The sequence below is a fragment of the Tympanuchus pallidicinctus genome, unplaced genomic scaffold (genome assembly GCF_026119805.1).
Source record: "Tympanuchus pallidicinctus isolate F22 unplaced genomic scaffold, pur_lepc_1.0 scaffold3, whole genome shotgun sequence".
NCBI lineage: Eukaryota > Metazoa > Chordata > Aves > Galliformes > Phasianidae > Tympanuchus > Tympanuchus pallidicinctus.
In genome coordinates this window covers 86,783,330-86,806,568 of record NW_026294747.1, presented here as the reverse complement: position 1 = coordinate 86,806,568, position 23,239 = coordinate 86,783,330, and the positions used below count along the sequence as shown (strand labels likewise).

General features: G+C 34.7%; 1 protein-coding gene across 2 annotated transcripts in view; it reads left to right on the top strand.

Annotated features, from left to right (window-relative positions):
* CRPPA (CDP-L-ribitol pyrophosphorylase A) overlaps positions 1 to 23,239 on the top strand; it is a 106,881-nt gene that overhangs the window by 32,566 nt on the left and 51,076 nt on the right. The window contains exons 4-6 of one of the 2 annotated variants that reach the window (XM_052694478.1): positions 4,319 to 4,423; positions 10,815 to 10,860; positions 22,904 to 23,001. In XM_052694478.1, coding sequence (XP_052550438.1) covers positions 4,319 to 4,423; positions 10,815 to 10,860; positions 22,904 to 23,001 — 249 coding nt within the window. The remainder of the gene's footprint in view (positions 1 to 4,318; positions 4,424 to 10,814; positions 10,861 to 22,903; positions 23,002 to 23,239) is intronic. The other variant, XM_052694479.1, reaches the window with a different exon arrangement.

The window sequence follows — 23,239 nt, the reverse complement described above, 5'->3', positions numbered from 1 at the left end:
TGCTTAAAGAAAAAAAAAACAACAACTTGCTAATGGGATAATTGCTTCCATTTTATGGCACTCCTCATCCTTTAGAATCTCAAAGCTCAGAGCTTTTCAGCAGTGCAAAGCTGCCACAGCCTAGGTGAAATCTGGCATCTTAGTAGTAGTGAAAGATATAACTTGGTGGAGACATACAGACATTATTAAAATTGGATATTAAACTGGTTAGTGAGTGTTACTTAAAGTGTTATCGTATTTGCCCTGATAAATACACTGTATCTGTAAGAATCATCCATTTGGCGCAGACTCAGAAAATGCCTAATACTGAAGAGAATCACTGCATCTATTATCTAGCAGGCCGAAGACCACCCATCTGAACTGTGATCCACTCTTCAGAAAGCTAAGAAGAATACAATGCAGTGATGTTAGAACTTTTCATCTCAACTACTGACAATTTAGTATATCCAAAGGCAAGGAAAAGGACTATATATTATCATGCATAACTTCAAGATGTGATTCTCTAAGTAAATTATTTTAAGACTGAATATTCTTCTCTGTTCCAATTATTTAATAATAAAGGATGTACTTTTCCTTAGTTGGAGTTTGACTCACTTTGGTTTTTAAGCCTGATCAAATTCTGTTGTTTTACTTAATTTTACTTAATTACTTAATTTTAGAATTTGATATCTATTTAAAAATTCCTTAATTGTGAGACTCTGAATCATCACGTCTTTACATTTTCTTAGAGTAGCCTAAATAATCTGTAATTCTACGCTTGCTTTTGTTCATCACCCAACTCTCCAGCCTGTCCAGGTTTCACTGAATGGCGGCACAGCCTTCTGGTGTGTCAGCCATTCCTCCCAGCTTTGTATCGTTAGCAAACTTGCTGAGGGTGGAAACTATCCGCTCATTAGGGTCACTGATAAAGATGTTGAGCAAGACCAGACCCAGCACCAACCCCTGGGGAACTCTGCTAGATACAGGCCTCCGAAGTATGCCTAGAGTCCTAACTGCTATCACCGCAAATGTACTTCAGCTAGTGCCCCGTGCATGATTTCACTTTGGATTTCACTTTCTCCATGTTTGGAGAGGGTGCTTGCGGTTACTGCAGTGAAGAGCACGGGGATGTAGGTTGCAGATCTGTACTTAAACAGGTTTGCATAATTCTGTACTGGAGTATATTACTGTATTGTTTTTCTTGTCACTGATTCTTCTGGATGTATGGAGCAGCATTTCTAATAATTAACTTCAGTAGGAAATCTTTCAGGAATAAGCTTATTTCAACTCAATTTTATTGCACACTTTTAGTGCACTTATTGCACATTTTCTTCCACTTTTTCACCTGCTTCCTTATCTTTGCTGCTTTCATTCTTGTTTAATTCTTGTGTATAGCATATGCAATTGACTGTTTAAATTCAGCAATTTCTGCATTTCAAGGCAACGAACATGGGAAGTGTATTAAAAATAGAAACAGAAGTTCAGATTCCACAAGTGTGTAAACTTACTAAACATGCTTGACATTAAATAGCAGTCAGTTTATAACGTAGGGATACTGACTGCTGCTGAAAAGGGAAGAAGTACCAAAGATGATACAGCTACCGCTTACGGAAGTAAGACCAATTTTTTATGCACTTTAAGGCCATGTATGTAAAGGAGTGAGTCTGAAGATTTTCTTTCACTTAATACACGAAGATTATTAATTTTGTTCCCTTATTTTGTAAGCATATTACAACTCGAGAATTATGAAATAGTAAGAAAATGACAAGGCTGTAATGAAAAATTGTATTGCATCTGTTTTAGTTCTGCTTTATGGTTATCAGATCTCATGTATCCAAAGTCAGTTAAGTACTCAGCAAAATAATCATAATTTAAACAGTCAAGTATTTTTTTATTGTAAATACTGCTTCTTTGTGATTTTTAACTGTTCCAATTTTCATATTGGAAACAAGTTAGGTTGTGGACTTTCAGTGCCTCCCAGACAGTGCTCTCTCCTCTAAGGTTACGTTCTGTGTTTTACGATCAGAAACCACAGGGTAGCTCCATTCTTAGGAAGTCATACTATTTATCAAAATACTTTGGAATTACTGTGGGGATTGGAGGTAGGAAAAATTGATGTCATGTGGAAATCTAGATCTCAGTCTCTGCTGTGTACTTTATTCAGACATCTTTCCTTGGGAAAAAAAGCATCCACAAAAAAGAATGTCCCCCAAACTACCTATTAGAATGCCTTTGAATATTCAACAGATCAAAAGCATTTTTAAATAACATATTTCATTCTGTGACATTTACAGAGCTCAGTTAATCTGTTTTTTTTTCCTTTGTGTATATGATTTGTGCCAATATTTCCATCTGTTTTCACCATTTCGAATTTGTGGTCAGAAGCTTAAACTATGTTCATTGTTTCACAAAGCTATGTGTACATGACAAGTATGGTTAACTGCACTGTGTCTAACTTCTTAACAAAGCTTTTCAGTTAAAATGACAGTTTAGGAATGGTAGTATTTTCAAAGAAGTGATTGCAGTGTATGTAAGTTAGCTTTGGATGTACAATGAAATAAAAAGAGAAAATTTAGTTTGCTAATTTTTGCATGCCTAAGTCAGTAAAAATTTTCCTCTTAGATATTCTACTATTCTTTACTACGGACATTCCCTGACAACACTTAAATTCAGTAACTGAATTTCTTAGAGCAGTGTAGAAACTTTCAAGTTGTGCATCTTAAATATGGATTTAAGTTTCATGTGTGGAGAACACATGTATGGGTAAAATATAAATTAAGCTGGTCTTGAGTTGATAGTTGTACTTCATTTTTCTCCACTTACATCAGTATATTAACTTGCAGGAGAGTACACTATAGCAATATGTTTAGGTGTAAACAATTACTGATAATTAGAGTAGTAAATGTCACGATGTACAAGTGTTAGTGAAATATGTTTTTAATTATTACTTTGCTTTCTGTCATATTTCTTTCCTTGAAGACAGCAATATATTACAATGTTTAATCTCATTTATGGATATTTTCCACTCCCAACTAATTATGTGTAATTAATACTTTGCAAATAAGTCGGAATTGCTTAGCCTAGTCTTGGTAATTCATATATTTTTAAAAATGTAACTTAATTAAAATTAACATTAATTTATTTCAAAGACAAACAGCTTTTCTGAAACTTTCTTCAACTATAAGGCAAGGGAAAAACATTCTTTAATTTATGTTATTCACTTCAGTAGAAAATATTTTTCATTTTACCTTAAAATTTTCCTTAAAAAAAAAAAACAAAACATAAAAGAACCCTTGAGTATTTAAAGAATGCAAATAGTTTCTGCATAATGTAGAAATCTTTTTGTTACACTTTTTCCTTCAGTGTTCTAAAATAAGTTCCTTTTCAAGATTACTTCGTTTTTTAAAATTTTTATTTGGTACTGAAATCTCTTAATAACCTCAATAGAGGATTATAACAGCTGAACTACTTTTTTTTTCAAAGTTTATTGTATAAAAGGATCCTCATTTGATTGCAGTGATGGCAGCGATCCAGAATGTCAGAAATTACTAACTTAAATTATGCAGAAGTGACAACTATGATTTTTCAGAGACTTCTCTGCATTATAATAATAAAATTTGGATGTATAATGCTGGTTAATTCCTTGAATTTCACTACTATGTTATAAAACAAGAATAGAAACTAAATTTTTTGTCTCTCATTTTTATTAAAAATGTATTGAGCAAATTTAAGAAGAAGAGGTGAGTTGTGTTTATCACACTCTTATTTCAGTCTTCTTTAACTCAGTTATACCATTTCATTCTTAACAACTTGGAATCCTGGAGGATACTGAGTTACTGACTTACGTATTAAAATGTTTAATTTTATGCTTATGTATTAAAATGTTTTGCTTTGTATTAAAACATGCTTATGTATTAAAATGTTTTACCAGGGCTTGATAATGAAGCTGAATGTATGGAGAATAAGAGGGAAGGATTTATTTGAGTAAATGATTTCTTAAGAAACAAGACATAATACATGACCAAGTTTAGTAGGAAGAAATAGCCACTGAATTTTTCAGAAGTTGTGCTGGGCACTGTGCTGTTCATTTTATTCATAAATAATTTGGAAAAGAAAGTAGTGGTACTACTTAAAGGGCCTGGAGTACCTCTCATGGAAAGGCTGAATAACCTGGGTCTGTTCAGCCTGGGGAAAAAAAGACTGAGATTTGGTAAATGGACTGGACTGCTGAGAAAAATGTTTTATTACAAAAAAAAAAAAAAAAAAAAAAAAAAAAAAAAAAAAAAAAAAAAGCACAATTTCTTTAAGACTAATAAAATGTTCTTTTAAATTCTAACAGTGCACAGATTATGATCTGGATTATGGAACAGAATGTTTGCATCTGGCTCTGAAATACTGTAAAACAAATGCTAAGCTTGTTGAAGGAGCAGCTGACCTTTGGAAGGTAAAGAGTGTAAACATTTCTATTTTCTTATACATTTGTTGAAATTAATTAAGGCAACATTTCAGATTTCCTATAATCATGAAAATTCAAGTGTGTGTGAAGAGTAATAATTATACTTTTGTCTCCTAAATTTCACAATTTTGAAAATAAAAGAATGTTCTCTGACTATTAAGAGGTCTATTTTCTTTTTATGAATATTCAAATAAATAAAACCTACACTTTCAAAACCTTGTGAAAGTGAAGGTTCCTCATATGTTTATCCTTTGATAAGCATTCTTCATACAGATTGGTAGTAGTCTTACTGTCTTGAATTTTAGAAATCAATTTAAAAATATCAGAGCATTGATGATGGAGATTGTCAACCTTTGCAACATTCAGTGCTAAACCAGGTAATAAGAAATATAATATTCTATGATAATCTTTCAGAATAGGGGAATGGAAACTGGATTTGCAAGATACTTTGAAGAGTTCTGATTACAGTTATTTTTGACTGCTTCCAGTATTGTAAACTCAGAACTTTCATGTTGTTGTAATGAAAAGAATAATAGCTACTCTTTGGAGAACTATTTCCAAGTAGAAATATGGAGTCTATTCTGAAATTTAGTATATTGAGAGAACAGTGGATGTTTTTTTAGTGAGTGCTTCAGCCAGTAGTTGATAAGAGAATATTAATTCCATAATCATTAAATCCATCTATGCGGTTGTAGGCCACGTCACAAGAGTTAATTCCTAAAAGCATGGATTAAGTTTCTGGTAGCAGCTTTCACATGCTTACTTAAGTTTCAAGATGCAAAAAGAAGAGCAACTGTCCCAAACTCTGGTATCATATACTAGCTTATGGAAAGAAATAAAGCTAGTTTTACAAAATATAGAGTTGAAAGAACTCTGTTGCTTTACTTAGTCTTCTGGCCGTGAGTTGGATTATGTTACCGCCTCTGGCGTTACCTGTTGGATGAATTTGGTTTTGTGATTTGTCTATGTAACATGCTATCATTTCTTTTTCCATAAAATAATCACTATCGAGGATAAATTATACTGGAACTTCATGGAAAAATGATATTTTTGAAATAATGTATTATTAGCTATTAATATTATTAAAATTTCTGGTAATTGTCAATAAAATATCAGTTATTGATTCACATTGTCTTGCCTCTCAAGGCTGTTTTCAAATACCATAGATTGTGCTAATAATAACTTTGAGATTCCTACTAAGTTCATTTTGGTTTTGGATTATCATGAGCCGTTTTGGGCTCATCATTGTAGATAGACTTGGGCAAATGTTATCTGAGATAATTAATGAAGACAGAGTGTATCTGGAACTAGAAAAACAAGCTAGGCACTTGAATAGTTTGAGAATCTGTTAAACTCTGTATGTGTATCTATAAAATTAAGAACATTGTTTTATGAAATTAACTTTCCCCTGCTTCCTCTAAATACTTTCCCTATTTTCCTCTGCTTTTTCTATGAAAACATTTTTTGTTCTCTGATGTCAAATACCTGGCTAGAAACAGTTTGATTTTTGAACATTTCACTACGTTCAAAAACCCTGGAGAGTTTAAGACCTCTTCAAACAAGCTGTTATTTTTTTGTTGTTGTTGTAAATATCAAGGTCTGACAGTCTACGGGTTCCGAACAACAGACAAAACAAGTGTGTATTCAGGTGCCAAACAATATATCTCTGTAGGTTTTTAAGTAAATCTATCATTTAATTGTTTTGGATTGTAATCCATTAGCTGTTGTGTCATGCAATTAGTAAGTGTTCCTTTTTTTCTTTTTTTTTCTTCTCGTTACCATATTGAGGGATCTGGAAGCAGCTCAAATCACTCCATCTGTTTCTGACAGTAAATTTTCTCCACTGGGACATGATTTCTAATAATATGAACATAAATCTTAAACTGAAAGGTAATTTCCTGAATCTGCACTGCAAATTTCCTGTGCCATTTAGCAGCAAAATTTACTTACACATTGGTTGCCTAAAAGTCTTTCAGGATTTTTTCTGTGGAGATAATCTTTCTGAAGCAGATTGTCTGCCTTCCTTTTCAGTCTTCTAAAGGACAGATTCTGCCATGCAGTATCATAATGCTTGTGATAACAAAATAGATCCATAATGTTCAATTCATTCTTTGTAATGTTTTGATTCCCTGCCCGCAACAGAGGGGTTGAAACTAGATGATTAAGGTCTTTTTCAACCCAGAGCATTCTATGATTTTATGATTCTTTATTATCTGTAGATGCTATTAGTGCCCAGTAGATAGCATGCAGTCTTATGAACTAGGCTTACAGAATAATTAAGATTTAAAGAAGTAGCTGGATGTCATCTAGGGGCCAGGTTAGTTAGATTAATCTGGCTGTGCAGGGTGAGCTTTGTCCCTGTGAATTTTCAGTCTATCCAAGAATAGAAATTTCATGTAATCTCTGGAAAAACAATTCCTGTGATTATCCGTCCTTACATACAGACTTGTATTTCCGTAAGATCTGATCAGCATTTCCCTTGCTGCCTTTTGCAGTTGGGAAAGGATGAGAGGAGAACAGGAAAAGCCTGCAAGAAAAGCTTAGTTTACTATATAACCAGTAATGTGACCCATCCCTACATTGAACCTTCTGTTCTATGGACTGAACAAGCCAAGTTCTTTGCAGCCCTCTTCTGCTCTACTTTGCCAGTGCTTGATACTGAACAGCTCAAAACTGGAAACAGCACTCAGATGTCTTTCCAACAGTACCAAGTACAGGGAAATAATTACTTCTATTTATGTTCTATCTACTTTATTACAGCCCAGTTGATTGGACTCTTAATATACTCCACACAGATTTTGGACAGAGAAGTTTGTTAGCTAGTGACATACCTGAGAATATCATGGAGGAAGAGATTTCGCCCAAAAAGATGAAAATATTGTAGAGCAGATAAAAAGAATTTCAGTGTTGACAAAAGTGTGTAGTGCAGGACAATGACAACAGCACCCATTTATGTGCAAATTGTGTTGCACATGGTGCAACACATATGTATATGTAAGTATACTGGTGCCATATCTTTAAAGTACTTATACATACTAACATTCTGTTCCCTACTATTGTATTGAAGTGTCAGTGACACCTGTAAAGTTAATCAGAGCATTAAAGTCATAAAAATGATGAGATTTGTAAAATAAATTTTCTGCAGCAAATGCACATAAATTCTAGAAGCTACAGAGACATATGGCTCCTTCCTGTTTGAATAGCACACTTGTGTTGGTCGTTCTATACCATGCTGTTTAGCCATTCTATGCCAGCGTTTGATGTGAGGCAGTTGCATTAAAGAGGGAAACACTTCTCAGTTTGTAGAATTTGATGAAATTCAGAAGACTGCCAGTTTTCTCAATTTATGTCTGCCTATGAAATAGTTAGGAGCTGTTTATTACTGACTACATTTCAGAAGTGAAATTGTCGTTCCATAGCTTTTATAACTACATGATTTATAATATGCCATTGTTTGTTTTCTATGAAGATTTTCAACACTGAGATGCACAATATGGTATATGCCAAGAACCGGTGTTGTTCCGATGGCCAGTTGTCTTTTCTTCAGTGAGAGGAAAAAGGATATTCCATCCAGATAGATGAGAACTGAAATAGTAATACTTCAAACATCTTTTGAGGTTTCAGAGTATGTGTAACAGGAAACCTGCAGTCAGTTAGCAGGTAGAGAACAGTTTGTGTATTCCAAGTGTTATAAAAATTTTCATTCTGCGTGGACCTAGTATCTTTTTTAGTACACACAGGGTATTTAGAAGAATTCTGTTTGTACGAAGGTTCCTATTTATTTCTGTTTGATCCGCCATCTCACACCTGCTATGATAGTGTCATTGCTAGGAAAATGTTGTCCACACAATCCATCTTTCATTGGTCTAAATAGAGGAAGTCAGAAGGCTCCAAATACAGATTATACAAGAGGATGTGGTAGGACAATCCGTCCAAGATTGTTAATGTGTTTCACAGTCTTCAAACTGGTATTGTGACAGTATTGTGTTGCAAGAGAAAGGTTGTCGCCTTCTCAGTCCTGACACTGGAAGTTTGAGCCTTCAGTTCAATCAGTGTTGCAATGTAGTGGTCAGATTTGATGGTTTGTCTGGGTTCTAGGAAATCAGAATAATCACTCCATGCTGTTTGGACTCTGGCTCATAGTGATGCCACCATGTCTCATCACTGGTAAGGATTCAGCTCAAGAAACTGTCACCTTCAGCCTTGTATTCAGTTGGTTCTGACAAACTTGTATATGATCTTCTGTTCCTGTGCAAGCATCATGGGACCCAGCTGGTGCAAACATTGTGATATTCCAATATTGCTGCTCTTGTTTTCAGTGCACTGAAGCCAGTATTCAGCTCTGTACATGGTTCTCTGGTTGTAATCTGCTGATTCTCAAAGATGAGCTGATTGAATTGCACTTTATTTCGTGATATAATAGCTGTATATGGCTGTTTGGAATATGGCTGTCTTTCACATCTTTGTTCCCACTGCTGGGACACATCACCCCACTACCTTACTGTGCTCACATTCACTGTTTCCATAAATGTTCAACAAGTGTCAGTGAATATCAACTGCCATTTTTTCCTCATGGAGGAATTCAGTGATGCAGCTTTGCTTCTTATGCATGTCCATCTCAGGTGCTATTTTGCCAAGACTGCCCCTGTGCTGCCATCTGTTGCGCAGTGACAAAATGTAATGGATTATTAGAGGAAGGTTCAACCTCTGCTGCCGTAAGTCATGGGCCAACATAATAAAATAGGAGCCCTACTGTTGGATCAGCCTTCCTGTATTAGGTGCACAAACTGTAGCATTAAATAACTCAAAGCTGTTGGAGAAGATTGTTTCTGTGCGTATTTGTTGTTTTCTTGAAATGACAGTACTCTGGTAGAATTATTAGTATCACAGAATCAAAAAACAAACAAACACCTCTCCAGCAATTCTGAGGTTTTTCAAATATAGCATATATGAATGGATTTCATAAAATAGATACAATAGTTTGTTTATAATACAAAATGGTAGAGAGGTGTTTACTAATTAAGACTAGTCTGCCTTTGGGGAATTAGCAGGTGTTGGTTTCATATTCTGTGTTGGTGAGTTATTTGTGTTAATATTCGATACGGTAATTTTCTGTTCTACAACAAACGTATTAAAAATGTCTTGAAATGCTGGATGTTTGAGTGGACTGTATGAAATTAATGTCGCATGAAAATGTAGTATCTGAGTACTTAAAGTATGTAAATTTGGTGTTGATCAGCAGTTTTAGGAGTATGCTGCTACAGGCAGAATTTGATTATCAAAGAGTTAGTGGACTAATATAATTAATATAACCAACGTGGAATGTATTTATTTTGTGAAATTGATTCCAAGCCTGTTTTACAAGATTATAGTCTTGGCTCATAAGATGTTAGTGTTGATGTAGTACTCCATTGGCAGCAGTTTCACTTCTGCTGCATGGCATCTTAATTAAAAATAAAAGATGACTGTAACTATTTTAGTCATAAAATAGATTAAAAGTTAGATAACTGATAGTTTTCTATAGTTTTCACCACATGCAGAAGCTGTTGTACTCCACAATATTGATCTGATACATTTTTACCTATACTTTTTTTTTTTTTTTTTTGGCAAAGGACACAAAGTTTTATGGAGTTACAAGTAAAAAGATAATTGATCAGAAGCAAAGTATGAAAAGTAACCTAAGAATTATTTGGTAAACTAATGTAAGCAAAAGGCATGCATTTCATTTCAGCCAATTACAAAAACACAGACAAAAAACCCCCCAATCCTTAGGCCACACCTGTAGAATTGTTCTAGGAAGGTAGAGACTTTGAAAGTGCTTTAGGGTTAACAGTAGCTAACAAGCTTTTATTGTGGACAAAAATACCTTGTGTCAGCTCTGGATATGGAAATAAGAAACAAGACTCTCATTAGTAGTAATAATTTTACAGTGCTGAAGAAAATCACCCATATCAGTAAAAGAAATAACTAGGCTTCTACCTGGATGGTTTTTAATCTTCACAAGTCCTTTCAACATGAATCTCTTTCATGATGAAATTGCAGATTAGAAATACGTTTTTGTAAGGAATTATGAAGAATGTATGAAAATTGGTGCAATATCATACTTCAGTGATTTGTTAAAGGGTTAAAAGTAGGTGTATTTTCAAATGATTGCTAATCAGGTCTGAGTATTTTTTAAAATGTTTCAGGTCTCCAATAGTATCTGCAACTTCTGTTCTCATGATTTGCCAGTAATATTTTATCATAATTAAGAAATTGACAATATCATTTCTTTACATTTGGTATTTCAAACGTAAAGAATTGCCTTCAAGGCATTGTTTTATTGGTTTTGCATTCCTTCCTGCTGTGTTAAATCTAATGAGGTTTGTCTGTCCTTTAGGTGACCTACAAGAGGGATCTGTATGCAGCTGAATCAATTATTAAGGGTACGTATTTGCCCTTATTGCTGCCAGTTTGCATATTCCTGGGTCTGTTGTAGTTTTTCTTCTTTGTACACTGTTGTTTTAAATGTCTTTAAGAAAAGTTTTAAGATGAGTAAAATGTGCTTAGGCAACTTGTTTTATCTAGTTTTCAGGGATATTTTAAATTATGCATTTTTGACCTTTATTATTTACTACTCTTAGAACAGAGAATCTTATAAAAAAGCTGTGTACATAGCAAATAAGATTAATTTTGAAAGACTTTATAAGCATTAAACAAATATCTGTTTTCTAATTCTAGTTCAATTCTGAATATGTTCCATTGTTCTAAGTAGTAGACTAAAACATCTGTTAACTCTTTAGGATTTTTTTTACTGTTTTCTCATAGCAACTATATGATCTTGAGATATTCCAGTAAGTAGATATATTATATATACAATAAAAAATATATATAAATATATATTTCTATTGTAGATATAGATACATCATGTACATATTCACTTACAATAAATATGTATTTTTTTGAAGTGTGTATGTGTGTATATATGTGCAGACGTACATGTCTATATACACACTTTGACTGGATTTTAACCTTTTCCTGTGCTGATACAGTGGTTTAATAGCAGCCTAAAATCTAGGTTTAACACACTCTAGAAAGGATGAAGTTGTAAGTACTTCACAGTGAACATAGTGGTTATTTTAAACTGAGAGACGCTGATTCAGGTGACTCTTGCTTGACTTTTTGTTGTGAACTGAAGAATAAATACCCAAAAACTAATAAAGAAAAGGGGACTTCAGGTTAAAAATATTTCTTCAGAGAAAGGAGTATGGTGAGTAACTTTGATGGATTGAGTATTGTTAAAATAACTGATGTAAGTTTAGCTACCGGCTTAAGTAAAGCAGTACATGCTGAGCACAGCTCTGCCAGTGCAAACAAGCTAGAAAGCTTAAACATAACTCAGATGTTTCTGTGGTATCAGCCATTCTGCACACTGCTTCTCTATACCTCCTTGAATTTTAATATATGCGTCGCTGACAGTAAGTTACTGAATTTTTGAGGAACACATCATGGAGATAGAATCCTGGAAGCCTCAAAGTTCTGTTTTTGGCAAGGACTTGGCTCTTCTCTCCACAACTGGTAGCTTAGAATTCTTGAATATATTGTTTTGAGTAAGATTCCTAGAGGTACCAGACTCCTCTAGCTTTCAAATCTAAGATTTCTAAGCATATTAAAGCTGAGAATGTGACTGGGAGTAGTCATCATGAGTTTTCAAAGGGAAAATTATAGCTGACCATGGTGATGGTCATTTTGCTGTAGAAGATTAATTTTGTGGCTGAGGGCAGTGGCTATTGCTTATTTTGATTTCAGGAAGGCTTTTGATACAGTGCCCCGTAGCATCTTCATTAAAAAACGGATCAAGTATAAATTAGAAAACTAGGCAATGCAGAGGACTGATAACTGTATGAACTGCTGGGATGAAAGAGTGAGGTCTGGCTAGTGGACCTTTCTTACAGGTAGAACACTACAATGTTCTACCTCAGGGGTCAGTACTAGTTAACTTCAGTAATGATCCAGATGATACTATAGAGAACACCCTCAGGAAAACTGCAGATGGTATAAAATCAAAAGGAGTGATTAATAAACCAGACAATTGTGCTGCCATTTTAGAACGATATTGACAGGCTGGAGAATTTGGTGAACAGCAACTTAATGAAATTCAGTAATGCAAACTCACAAACAAGAGAAGCACAACAGCACAATCTTAGAGCTTGACCTGCTGGAAAACAGCTTTGCAGAAAATGACCTGTAGTTCCTTGCTGAAAAACCAATTGAGCATGAGCCAGCAATGCACCCTTTCAGCAAGGGAGGTCTGACAGTCCCCTGGGCTGCATTTGGGTAGAACACTTCCAGCAAGTTGAAGGAGGTGATTTTTCCTCTGTATACTCAGCCCTTGTAAGACATGTGAAGTGCCACAGTTTTGAGCCCCTTAGTGCAGGACATACATGAACCTGCTGGAACATGGCTATGAAGGCAGTGAAGATAGTTGAGCATATTTCATAAGGAGAAGCTGAGAGCACCTGAACTGTTCAGCCTGGAGAAGACTCAAGGAATCATATCTGTGTATAAATACCTAATGGAGGTGAAGTAAAGAAGGTGGAGCCAGACTCTTGCTCTGTATTCAGCAAAAAGACAACAGGCAATGTTGATAAATGTTGGAATGCCTGGGAATTTTTAGGATTCTCAGATTTTTAATTATAAAGCTAGGGGACTGTTAATATGCTTCTCCTGGAATCCAGAACTTTTAAATGCCATTTTTATAGAATCATACAATCACCAATTTTGGAAAAGACCTCCAAGAGAAAGTTCTATCCAATCCAGCTGTCTGCTTACCACCAATATTTCCCCACTAGATCATGTCCTTTAGTACATCTGAACATTTCTTGAACACCTCCCAGGGCAGTGATTCAACAACCTCCCTGCACAGCCCATTCCAGCACATGACCACTCTTCTAGATATCCAACCTGAACCTCCCTTGGAGCAACATAAGGCCATTCTCTCTTGTTCTATTGCTAGTTATACAGGAGAAAAGGCCAATTCCCCCCTCGCCATAACCTCCTCTCAGGTCATTGTTGGGAGCAGTATGGTCTCCCCTGAGCCTCCAGCAGAATAAACAATCCCAGTTCCCTCAGCTGCTCTTCATTAGACTAGTGCTTTAGACCTCTCACTAGCATCATTGCTCTTCTCTGGACACACTCCAGGGCCTTGATGTCTTTCTTGTAGTGAGGGGCCCAAAATTGAGCACAGTACTTGAGATGCAACCTCATAAGAGCTGGGTACAGAAGGACAGTTACCTCCCTAGTCCTGCTCGCAATATTGTTTCTGATACAAGCCAAGATACTATTGGCCTTCTTGGCTACCTGAGCACACTGCTGGCTCATGTTTAGCTAAGCATTGAGCAACACTCCCAAATCAGTTGCTTTCACACAGTCTTCCAGCCAGTCTGCCCTGAGCCTATAGTACTGCCTGGAGTTGTTGTGGCCAAAGTGCAGGACCTGGCACTTGTTCTTGTTGAGCTCCATCCCACTGGCCTCAGCCCAGGAATCCAGCCTGTTCAGATCATCAGCTCTTATTGTGTTAGATAAATTACTTAGTATTTTCCAAGCAGTATTTTTAACTTATGGTAAGCTTTGAAAAATGGGAATGTGGTCTGACTTAAAATAGGAAATGTTTCAATATATGTTTTTTCTGCAATTTGTCCCACTGTTTTATATATATATATATATATATATATATATATATATATATATAATATATATCTACAGATGGTATTGGGTATTTACAAATATTATCCAGTCAGAATTATTTCTGCCAGTATGAGATTTTTGCAAATAAAATGTAGAAGTTCTTGGCTTGACTTAGTGATTATCAAAGCATGTTTTACTGTTCTGAATCAGTGTGCTCTTGGAAAACTGTGTAGTAGTTTTCACTTAATTTTATTTGATCTTTCCTTGATAAAACAACTCAGCTTGATTATAAATTTTGAAAGCTTGCACACTGTTGCTATGCCTGTCACATAAGTGAAATGAGTTGCAAGAAAAAAAAATGGTTAATAGGACAAATCAATGTGGAAAACAGGAATTTCATGGTGTAGTATGATATAGAATCAATAAATGATTTTTATCTCATTGATGAGTGGGGATTAGAAGTAATACTTTAATAATGGTTCAGAGGAACAGAGGGAAGTCTCCAATCTTTGATGATTGCAAAAGTAATTATATTTAAAAAAGACTTCTTTTTTTCTAGTCTAACTGTAGATCCCATTCCACCAGTCATTAGGCTTGTCCATAACTAATGATCTGATTTCTTCCACTGACTTAACTTCAGTTAAATCATTAGTTTTTGTTATCAGTACTAAGCTAGAATAGTAGTGAAGTATTAAATAAATCTTGAGTCCCTATTTTTACCAGCAGCATCCAGTTCATTTTATCTAGCAATATACTAATTTGTCTGTACCTGTATGAGAATTCTCAATGAATTCCTACTCATAGGATACTATGATAGGTAGTTTATGCATGCATGCATGCATAGTAAAGATTCTTTTAAAATTTGAAGTATTATCTATATTCTTAAAAAATTTATGTAGTAGAGAATTTAAAATAAATTTATTTCTAATTGTAATATTAGTAAGGAAATCAGAGTCTGGTGCAGTTGCTTGAATTTATTGTTTGATTACAATATTTGAAAATATTTATCAAGAATTGTGCTTTTTTGTTATTCAGGCCTTCTGAAGCCAATCATGTCAGCATAAAATGATGCAAGTAATAAGTCAACTGAATGCATGAAAAAAATTGATCATATCTTGGCAAAAGTTCAGTCTTCAACTTGAAGTAAATCTCACCAAACTCTTATTTCTGTGTTAATTTTGATCTCATTCTCCTTTTCCTACGTATCTTTCATATTTACTTTGCTGTTGAATACTGAGACTCAGTCATTACTGGATCAAGTAGAACCATGTTCATCTGTTGTAGTTTCCATAGAAATAAGCAGGAGGTGTTACTTTTGGCGGAACCTATGCATTTATAATTGGGGCAAGAATGCTGTAAATGACTGCTTGTTTTTTTTCATACTGCTCGTAGATATATATTTTACATGTGTATTGCATCATGTTATCACATTTTTTACTTTATTTTTTTTACAATAGGTGGTAAGTCTTTTTCAGCTGTTGGTTATGATAAAAGATTTATGTGGTTTTAAGTAGAAATAAAGACCTGCACAGTGGTAAATCAGATTAATCTCTTGCTTGATCTTCACTGATATATTTTGTTACTCTGGCACTATTTAATTTATTTGCTTCAGTAGTCTTTTATTTTGCCTGGCCTATATGAAAAAACTAAGTTCCTTAAAGTTTAGATTTGCTTTCACAGTGTTGCAGGAGTTAAGGAAGGGGAAACCTCAGGGATGATGGTAACAACTTCCTAGAAAAATATTTACAGCAGGAATTTTCTCTTTACTATTTTTTGCCTTGCTAAATGCTTTTGCTTGAAATTGGCTCCCGTTTTGTGTGTAACCTTGCTGAGCATAGCGGGCAGAACCTTTGTGTTTGGTCTGGTAGTCCTCAGAAGCGCTGTACTACTAGGATGTCTGTGTTTGTATAGGTGCCAGTTCCTGATACTGAATATCACTTTGGATATGAATGGTGTTACCTGTGGGGCGGTGAACTACATCATGGTGGTTCTTTGAGTAGAGTTTTTGATGAGGATGTGGTCCTGTATCGCACACTTGGGTGGATTCAGGCTCCAGGTTCAAACTGAGTAGAATGCAGTTTCTACTGATCTTCCAATGTTTACATTTTTATGCTGAATATTAAGGTTGCGTTTGTGTCTGTGGACAGTTTTGCTAAGGAATATGTTATTTGTGGTTTAGTTTGAACTACTACTTGCTATTTTTTTTCCTTTGAGGTACTTCTGCATTTCTTTGTCCATATATTAAATTATAATTATTTAATTAACCCAATACAGAAAAAATGATTATGGTAACAAGTACCTGGCAATTAAATGTCTGAAAAAAAAAATGAAATTAATCATGTGTCTGTAATTATGAGAGCGCTTTTTTAGCCGTATTACAAAAAGAAGCAAGTCCCAAGTGTTTTGCAGAAGCACAGCCAGTTTTTAAACTGTTAGCCTGATTAGATGTAATAATGGACAAATTTCAGCTTGTTAAACTTCACTCAAGTAGAAGTAAGGAAAATGTACATGCTTACATGCGTTGTACTTTACAGATTATAAATGTTATTTTCATTCAAGGTAATAAGTGAAATACTTCAGTAATGTAAATGGACTGTTATTTATCTTTTGAGACTGTTTTCATAAAATGTATTAGTAATTTGCTTATTTCCTCTAGTTTCTTTTAAACAATCACTTTATAAAAATCTCAGAGTCCTAACAATTTTGTGCTCTTCTTAATTAAGCAGGTATGAACTTGTAGAGTATACAGACAAGGTGGCACATGCCTACTTTTAATAGTCTTCAAGTAAGAAAACATCATCTTACAATAAGAGTGACTCACCTAGAAATGCAGTTAAGATCAGGGTAATACAAAACATCCTAAAAATATTTCCATTACGACTACTGCCCTCAGGGCAAGTATCTTTGAACTCTAGTTCCAACATGTAAACTTTAAGTGTTTCTTCTCGGTAAAACTGAAAAGTAATTTAGAGTTTGACTCTTTCCCTCTCCTTGTTTTTCTTAAGGGCCCTTATTCTGTAGTGACTTTTCAACAGATGTGCACTTGCAGATTGTATACTTTGCCTTCCTATTTGGCTGCATGAGTATCTGCTTCCGTGGATATACACACAATTAAATTTTGCAAGACGGAAGAAAAATAAGTCACTCTGCAAGTAATGCTTCTTGTTTATTTCCGTGGAAAATGCAACAGATATAAAAAGCACAATAACGTTATTCCACAGTGCAAATTTGCAGCTACAAAACACTATTTTTCAACATAGTCACCACCCTTTTTTGTGCCTTTTTGCCAGCAATGAACAAGAGCCTGCATACTGTGCTTGTAAAAATCCATACCAGAGAAGGTGATTCACTGTTTCACACTGCTGTGATGGCATCATTACTAGGAAAATGTTGCCCACGCAGACGAAATTTCACTGTGCTCACATCCACCATTTCATCTCCATAAACGTTCAGCAAGATTTAGTGAATGTCATTGGGTGCCATTTTCGTACATGGAGGAATTCAGTGAGGTACCTTTGCTTTATATGCACTTCCATGTCACATGCCACTTGTTTGGATTGCCTCTCTGCTGCCATCTGTCCCACAACAACGTGATGTAAAGGAATATTGGTGGAAAGGCTCAACCTCTAGTGTCATGCTACCAACATCTGCCTCTGACATTGTATGCCCATTAGACAGTGGCTGTTTTTCACAGTGCGAAAGAAATAGAATAGTAGGTAAAGAGGTATTCCTCAAAATAGTTATTGCTGGATGAAAATAACCCTCTTCCTCATCTTCTATCACTGAATATTCTTCTCCTTTTTGTGTATTAGTATTGGTAGGTGCGGTATCGAGTTTGTTTTCGTTTTTTGTGGCTAACAAAGAAATGTGGAATGGGTAAACAAAAATTAGATATTTTTGATTATCTGTGTTGTACAAACTGTTTCAACCCATGATAAACGTGAATGAACTAGATAATTGGCAATACTTAATTCCTTTTTCTTGTGTTTACAGTGGTAGATACAAATCTGTTATGACAGACTGGAGATGCCAGGGAGAACATCCAGAGCTGTCAAGCCATTTTCAGAAAGTGAAAATTAAGTTTTGATAAACTGGTTTCTTATTTTGAAATCACTTAAAAATTTAAAACTATTTGGTGACCAGGGAACATTACAAAGCAATGGGAATTATAATGACAGACCAAGAATAGGAATGATATGTAAATATGCTTACAAAAAGAAGCATATGTATTATACAGATATGTGCAATTAGAAGAAACAAAGTTGTCTCTAAGCTGAAACCTATATGCTATTCAGATGCATTTTTATTCTTATGCTATTAAATCAGTAGAATATGTTATTTATGATCTGTATTCGAACAGTGGTGTTATAATTACTCTTTGTTTGTGGCATGCTTTCTAGAGTAAACTCAATATTAGAGTAGACTTAATACATTATGAAACTAAGGTAATTCCTTAAACATATGTACCTCTTAATTTATAATTTTGAGTGAGATCTTAGGAAAAGACTGTAACAGTTGTTACTGAATAATAATGTGACCTAAAACAGTATTGTATCTAATATTTTTGACAGACAAAACAAGGCATAGAATAATTTAGAATTAGATTTCATATTTGATCTAGATGTTTCTGGTTTAAGAGAATTTTGTCTTTAAAATTAAGTTATACATTTAAGCTGAGGCATATTTTCTCCATTTTAATTTCCAAAAGTTAAAATGTTTACATTTCCTAGCTGAAATTCTCTTATCCTTTTCTGAAGATTTTAGAGAACTCTTTTTCAAGTTATGTTGTTTATTGCTTTGCTCTCAGCAAAAAATAGGTTACAGTGATCTTTTTGTGACACTTCAAAAATGAGCCTGGTGGAATCTATCTGCACTCGTACTGGAGTAATCATAGAATAGCTTGGGTTGAATGGATCCTTTAAGGTCATTGAGCTCCAACCCTCTGCTTTGAACTGGGCTGCCAAACACTGTATCAGGCCCTACATCAGGATGCCCAGAGCCCCATCCAGCCTGGACACCTCCAGGGATGGGAAATCCACCAAGAGGCCTGTATTTCAGCCAAATGTTTAGGTAATACAAGCAAAATTCCTAATTAATGCATAGCCTGTTAATGGCATTTTTTCAGGGCTGTTAGGAAAGGGAAATTTTCTATATATGTGCCTATAATTGCATTATGTATTAGTATATTGAGTATAAAATTTAAATATTTAATGTCAGTATATAATTACAGTTGTCTGCATATCAGTTCTTTATTTTACTGTCACGAACTTTGGTAGAATGTGGGAAATGAACAAAGAGTTGTTACCAGGGAATAACAATGTTCCTAAAACGATGACCACCAAATTGAATTCCTTTACAAATCTGTACAGGTTAATTTGTAATATTTCAATATTATGTCACTAGAAGTTAATGTGAGGAAATCTTTAATTTCATCAGGAATGCTTTGTCTAATAAAATTACAAAAATAGAGCTGTTTATGGAAGAAATTAATGTGTACCAGTAATGGGGGAAAGAACATGTATAAGAGATGCTCAGTATAAAGGATAATGAAGTGGGAGGTAACTACCCAAAGTCTGCAGGAAGAAAATAATAAGTGAAAAGTTTGTGAAGTTGGGACTCCTGTAACAGAATGTACGTGCTTTTGACATCAAGTATTAATATCTTAAGCTAGTATCTGGTACCTACTATTACAGCTGGTAGTGATCTAGTCAGTGTTGTCTTGGGAGCAGCTAATCTTATTTGAAAGGGAACAACTGAAGCGTGCCAGATAAATTGCTTCCTAAGAATGCTTCCTTATTGCCTGTACAAGGTGATCTGTGTGTTTGCACCAGGGTTGCCTGAAGTAGAGAAGGTAAAATCCCACTGGGGAATCTTTGCTTTGTAGCCTGATGCAACATGAAGGAGTCTACTGTAGAGAGGAAGCAGTTTAAACAGAATAAATTCTGAAATCCTGTACCAGATTTATCTTTAATGAAAAAAAAAAAAAAAGCCTCCTACTTTCCTCCCAGAGACATATAATGTTTAACTGATCAGAATTTGGCAGTGTGAAAGAGTTTAACTATTTTTAACTTTATGCCATAATATGCTCCAGATATATATTCAATGTGTGGTAGTGTTGGGAGGATTACTCCATAATCAGGTACAGCTGAGAAGAAGTTAGGGGACAATGGGAGACAGGTGTTGGGAAGAGAAGGTTTCCAGGGCAATAAGTTTAAAATAATAGAGGAAGAAAAAGCCAAAGTAATGGACAATTTGATAGGTAATATAACATTGAGGGGTGAGATTGGGAAGATGAAGTATCAGTGTGTAGATGAGAGGTAAAAGGAAAAAAAAATTGGAACAAGGGAGTTCCAATTCAATAAAAGGAACATGAAGACAGTGAAGGAGTCAGTAGGTTCCCTGGAGAGGTTGTGCAGGCTCTGTCCTCAGAGGATTTCAAGATCCATGGGGTTAAGTGACTGTCCTCATAGGCTTTTAGCAGAAGTTTGTAATGGAGATTAACTGTGATCCCTTCCAGTCTGATGAGATGCAAAATTTTGTTAGCTGAATGTTAATATTATGGATGACATGGCCTTAACATAGCTCTCCAGAACAAAATAATTTGATTCACCCAGACGGACTTCTAAAAACCAGCAGTGAAATGGCATGTAGTTAGTTTGTCCTCAGCCAGCAGACTTTCTGAAGTCAGAGGGAGCTGTAGCCAGTGCTCCTGCTGCCTTCCTGCGCTCACTGTGGTAATGCTGTGCAACAGCTAGATGGATCAGCTTATCAGAGCTGGCACACAGGCGGTCTTGAAGGGAAAGACTGTGCTCAGCCTTTTTCCCCATAACGCAGCAAAGGTGCAGACCATTTAAGTTGTCATACAGAATCTTTTTTGACTACTTGATAGTGTTGATGTTTAAATTGAAAGTGACTTTTAAACTTCAGCTAGAGAACTGCTGCTTTGCTGGCTTGATTTTTGTAAACAAAAAAAAGATTTCCCAGACTTCTTTCATGTTCCTCTTGATCTTTTAAAAGCATTCAGTATTTTTTTAATGTGTACATTTTCATTGCTTTCATTTTTTCATACTCCAGCATTGCATTCCTCCTTCAATTTAAAAATATGTTTTCATCCTTGCTTGTGTTTTCTTCTTTATTAAATTCAAGCTGCTGCTCTTTCTTGCCCTTTTTGTGCTCATCTTCTTTCTAATGTATGTTACAGGAAGTTAGAGATTTAGGGGGGATGGGAGTGAGATGCGCTTTTATAGTTGCAGGCATTCAGCAGCCTCTTGCTGGATACATTTGACACTCCTTGTTGATAGCTGACTTCTTTTATAAAAGGACTGTCAATCTTAAGTTGTGGTGCCTTTCTGGATTCCACAGCCTTCTTCCACATGTGGATTTTTGTAGTAGCTTCAATCTTACTTTCTTTATTAAATCAGTTCCAAAGAATCTGATTTTCAGAAATCTGAAATGCTGCTCTGTTTTGTTATGTACCTCCATCGTTTATCTGCATTCCATGTCCAGTACTAAATTCAGGTGGCTCTTGCTCTTTGATTTCAGTCTACCTACTTGTTGTTTTCTACTGATAAGAAATTAATTCAGTATGGTTTTCCTGCTGGCCCATATTTTAGACTATACAGTTATTCTGTATTAAATAGAAGCCAACTCTGATTTATCTTCAGTGTATTTTTTTTGCCCACTGAATCTGTGGAAAGCTTTCTCCCACAGTTATGACATCCCGTGATCTCCTGTCCTGTGAAAGCTGATCATGCATTTTTGTTTTCTCACTTTCATCTGGTTGTGGTGGTTTATACACAGATGTTTATACTTTTTTTTGTTTTTCCTTCCTGCCCCATTCTTGCTTACATAATACATGAGAATTGCTACCATTATTTTTGTAAATATTTTATAAATATTGGCCACAATAAGTGTCCATGATTCACAGAATCGTTCTAGTTACCTTTTGAGATCCTCAGTGGTTAACTCACTGTTCCTGCTCACAATAATCATTTAAAAAGCACAAAGCATTTTCCAACAATGCTTACTTTGCATACATTTTAAAATTAATTTTTAGGCCTATATATCTGTTTATTTTTGTGTTTTTTTTTTTTTTTTTTTTTAAGGTCTTTGAATTTACAATAAGATGTGAGAGTTTTGCTTAAATAATCTTAAATGTATTTGATTGAATTTTAAGGAGGCTTGTTTCTATGGCTGTAGTTTCATAATTTCTTTTACATCTTTCACTACTAGTTAATTTTGTGGAGATATTCAGTATTTGTTTGTCCCTGAAGTCTTACTGAAACCTGCTTTAAATATAATTAGTTTTCAATCACAGTTATTAAATTTTTTAGCTAATTACAAAATGACTACCTCAGACAAAGATTTATTCTGCTTGGTGTCTACTGGATTTTTTTTTGTTTATTTTCTAATAGCAACTTCTTGACAAAGGTGGTAATACTACATTCAGTGGCACTGAATTGATAAGCAGCATAAGTATTTCAAAAAATTATTTTCTTGGTGGTCATCTAATGGCAGTAATGTGGATCTGAGCAAATATCCTTTCACAGGTACCCATTATTTAAATATGATATTTTAAAATGGTAAAAAAAATTACAAAATGTAAAATGAGTTTTAAGTTTCAGATATATATTAATTGTGTGTTTATGTTAATTGTACCTTGAAAGAGGTCTTAAAATTAAATGTACAGTTGATGAAAAAATTCTACCAGGAAACAGCAGTATATGTATTGAAGGTAATGTTTAACGGATAAGTAATTTACTTTTTGCATGAAAATAAATGTTTTTTTTTTCTTGGTTGCAGACAGCTTATCACAACAAATTTGTATTATTACTGATGTGAAGGAAGCTGTTGTGCAAGTAGGTTTTCTCCTTCATGAATCACTAAGAAGCCAAATAAAAGTAAGTATTATTTCTTGTTCTCGCAATTCATAACAAATTATCTAAATTCTGAATACAGACTCTGAGACCTCCTGCATCACTTGAGTATTTAATAAAAAGGATTAACACCAGGTGTGGAAGTTACTGAGAATCATCTCCTGCCTAATTATGCTGTAGAGAGGGATCTTGCTGATGCTTTTAAAAATATATTTATTAGATTAGAGGAGAAATTGGATCCAAACAGCAGACAGTCCATGTT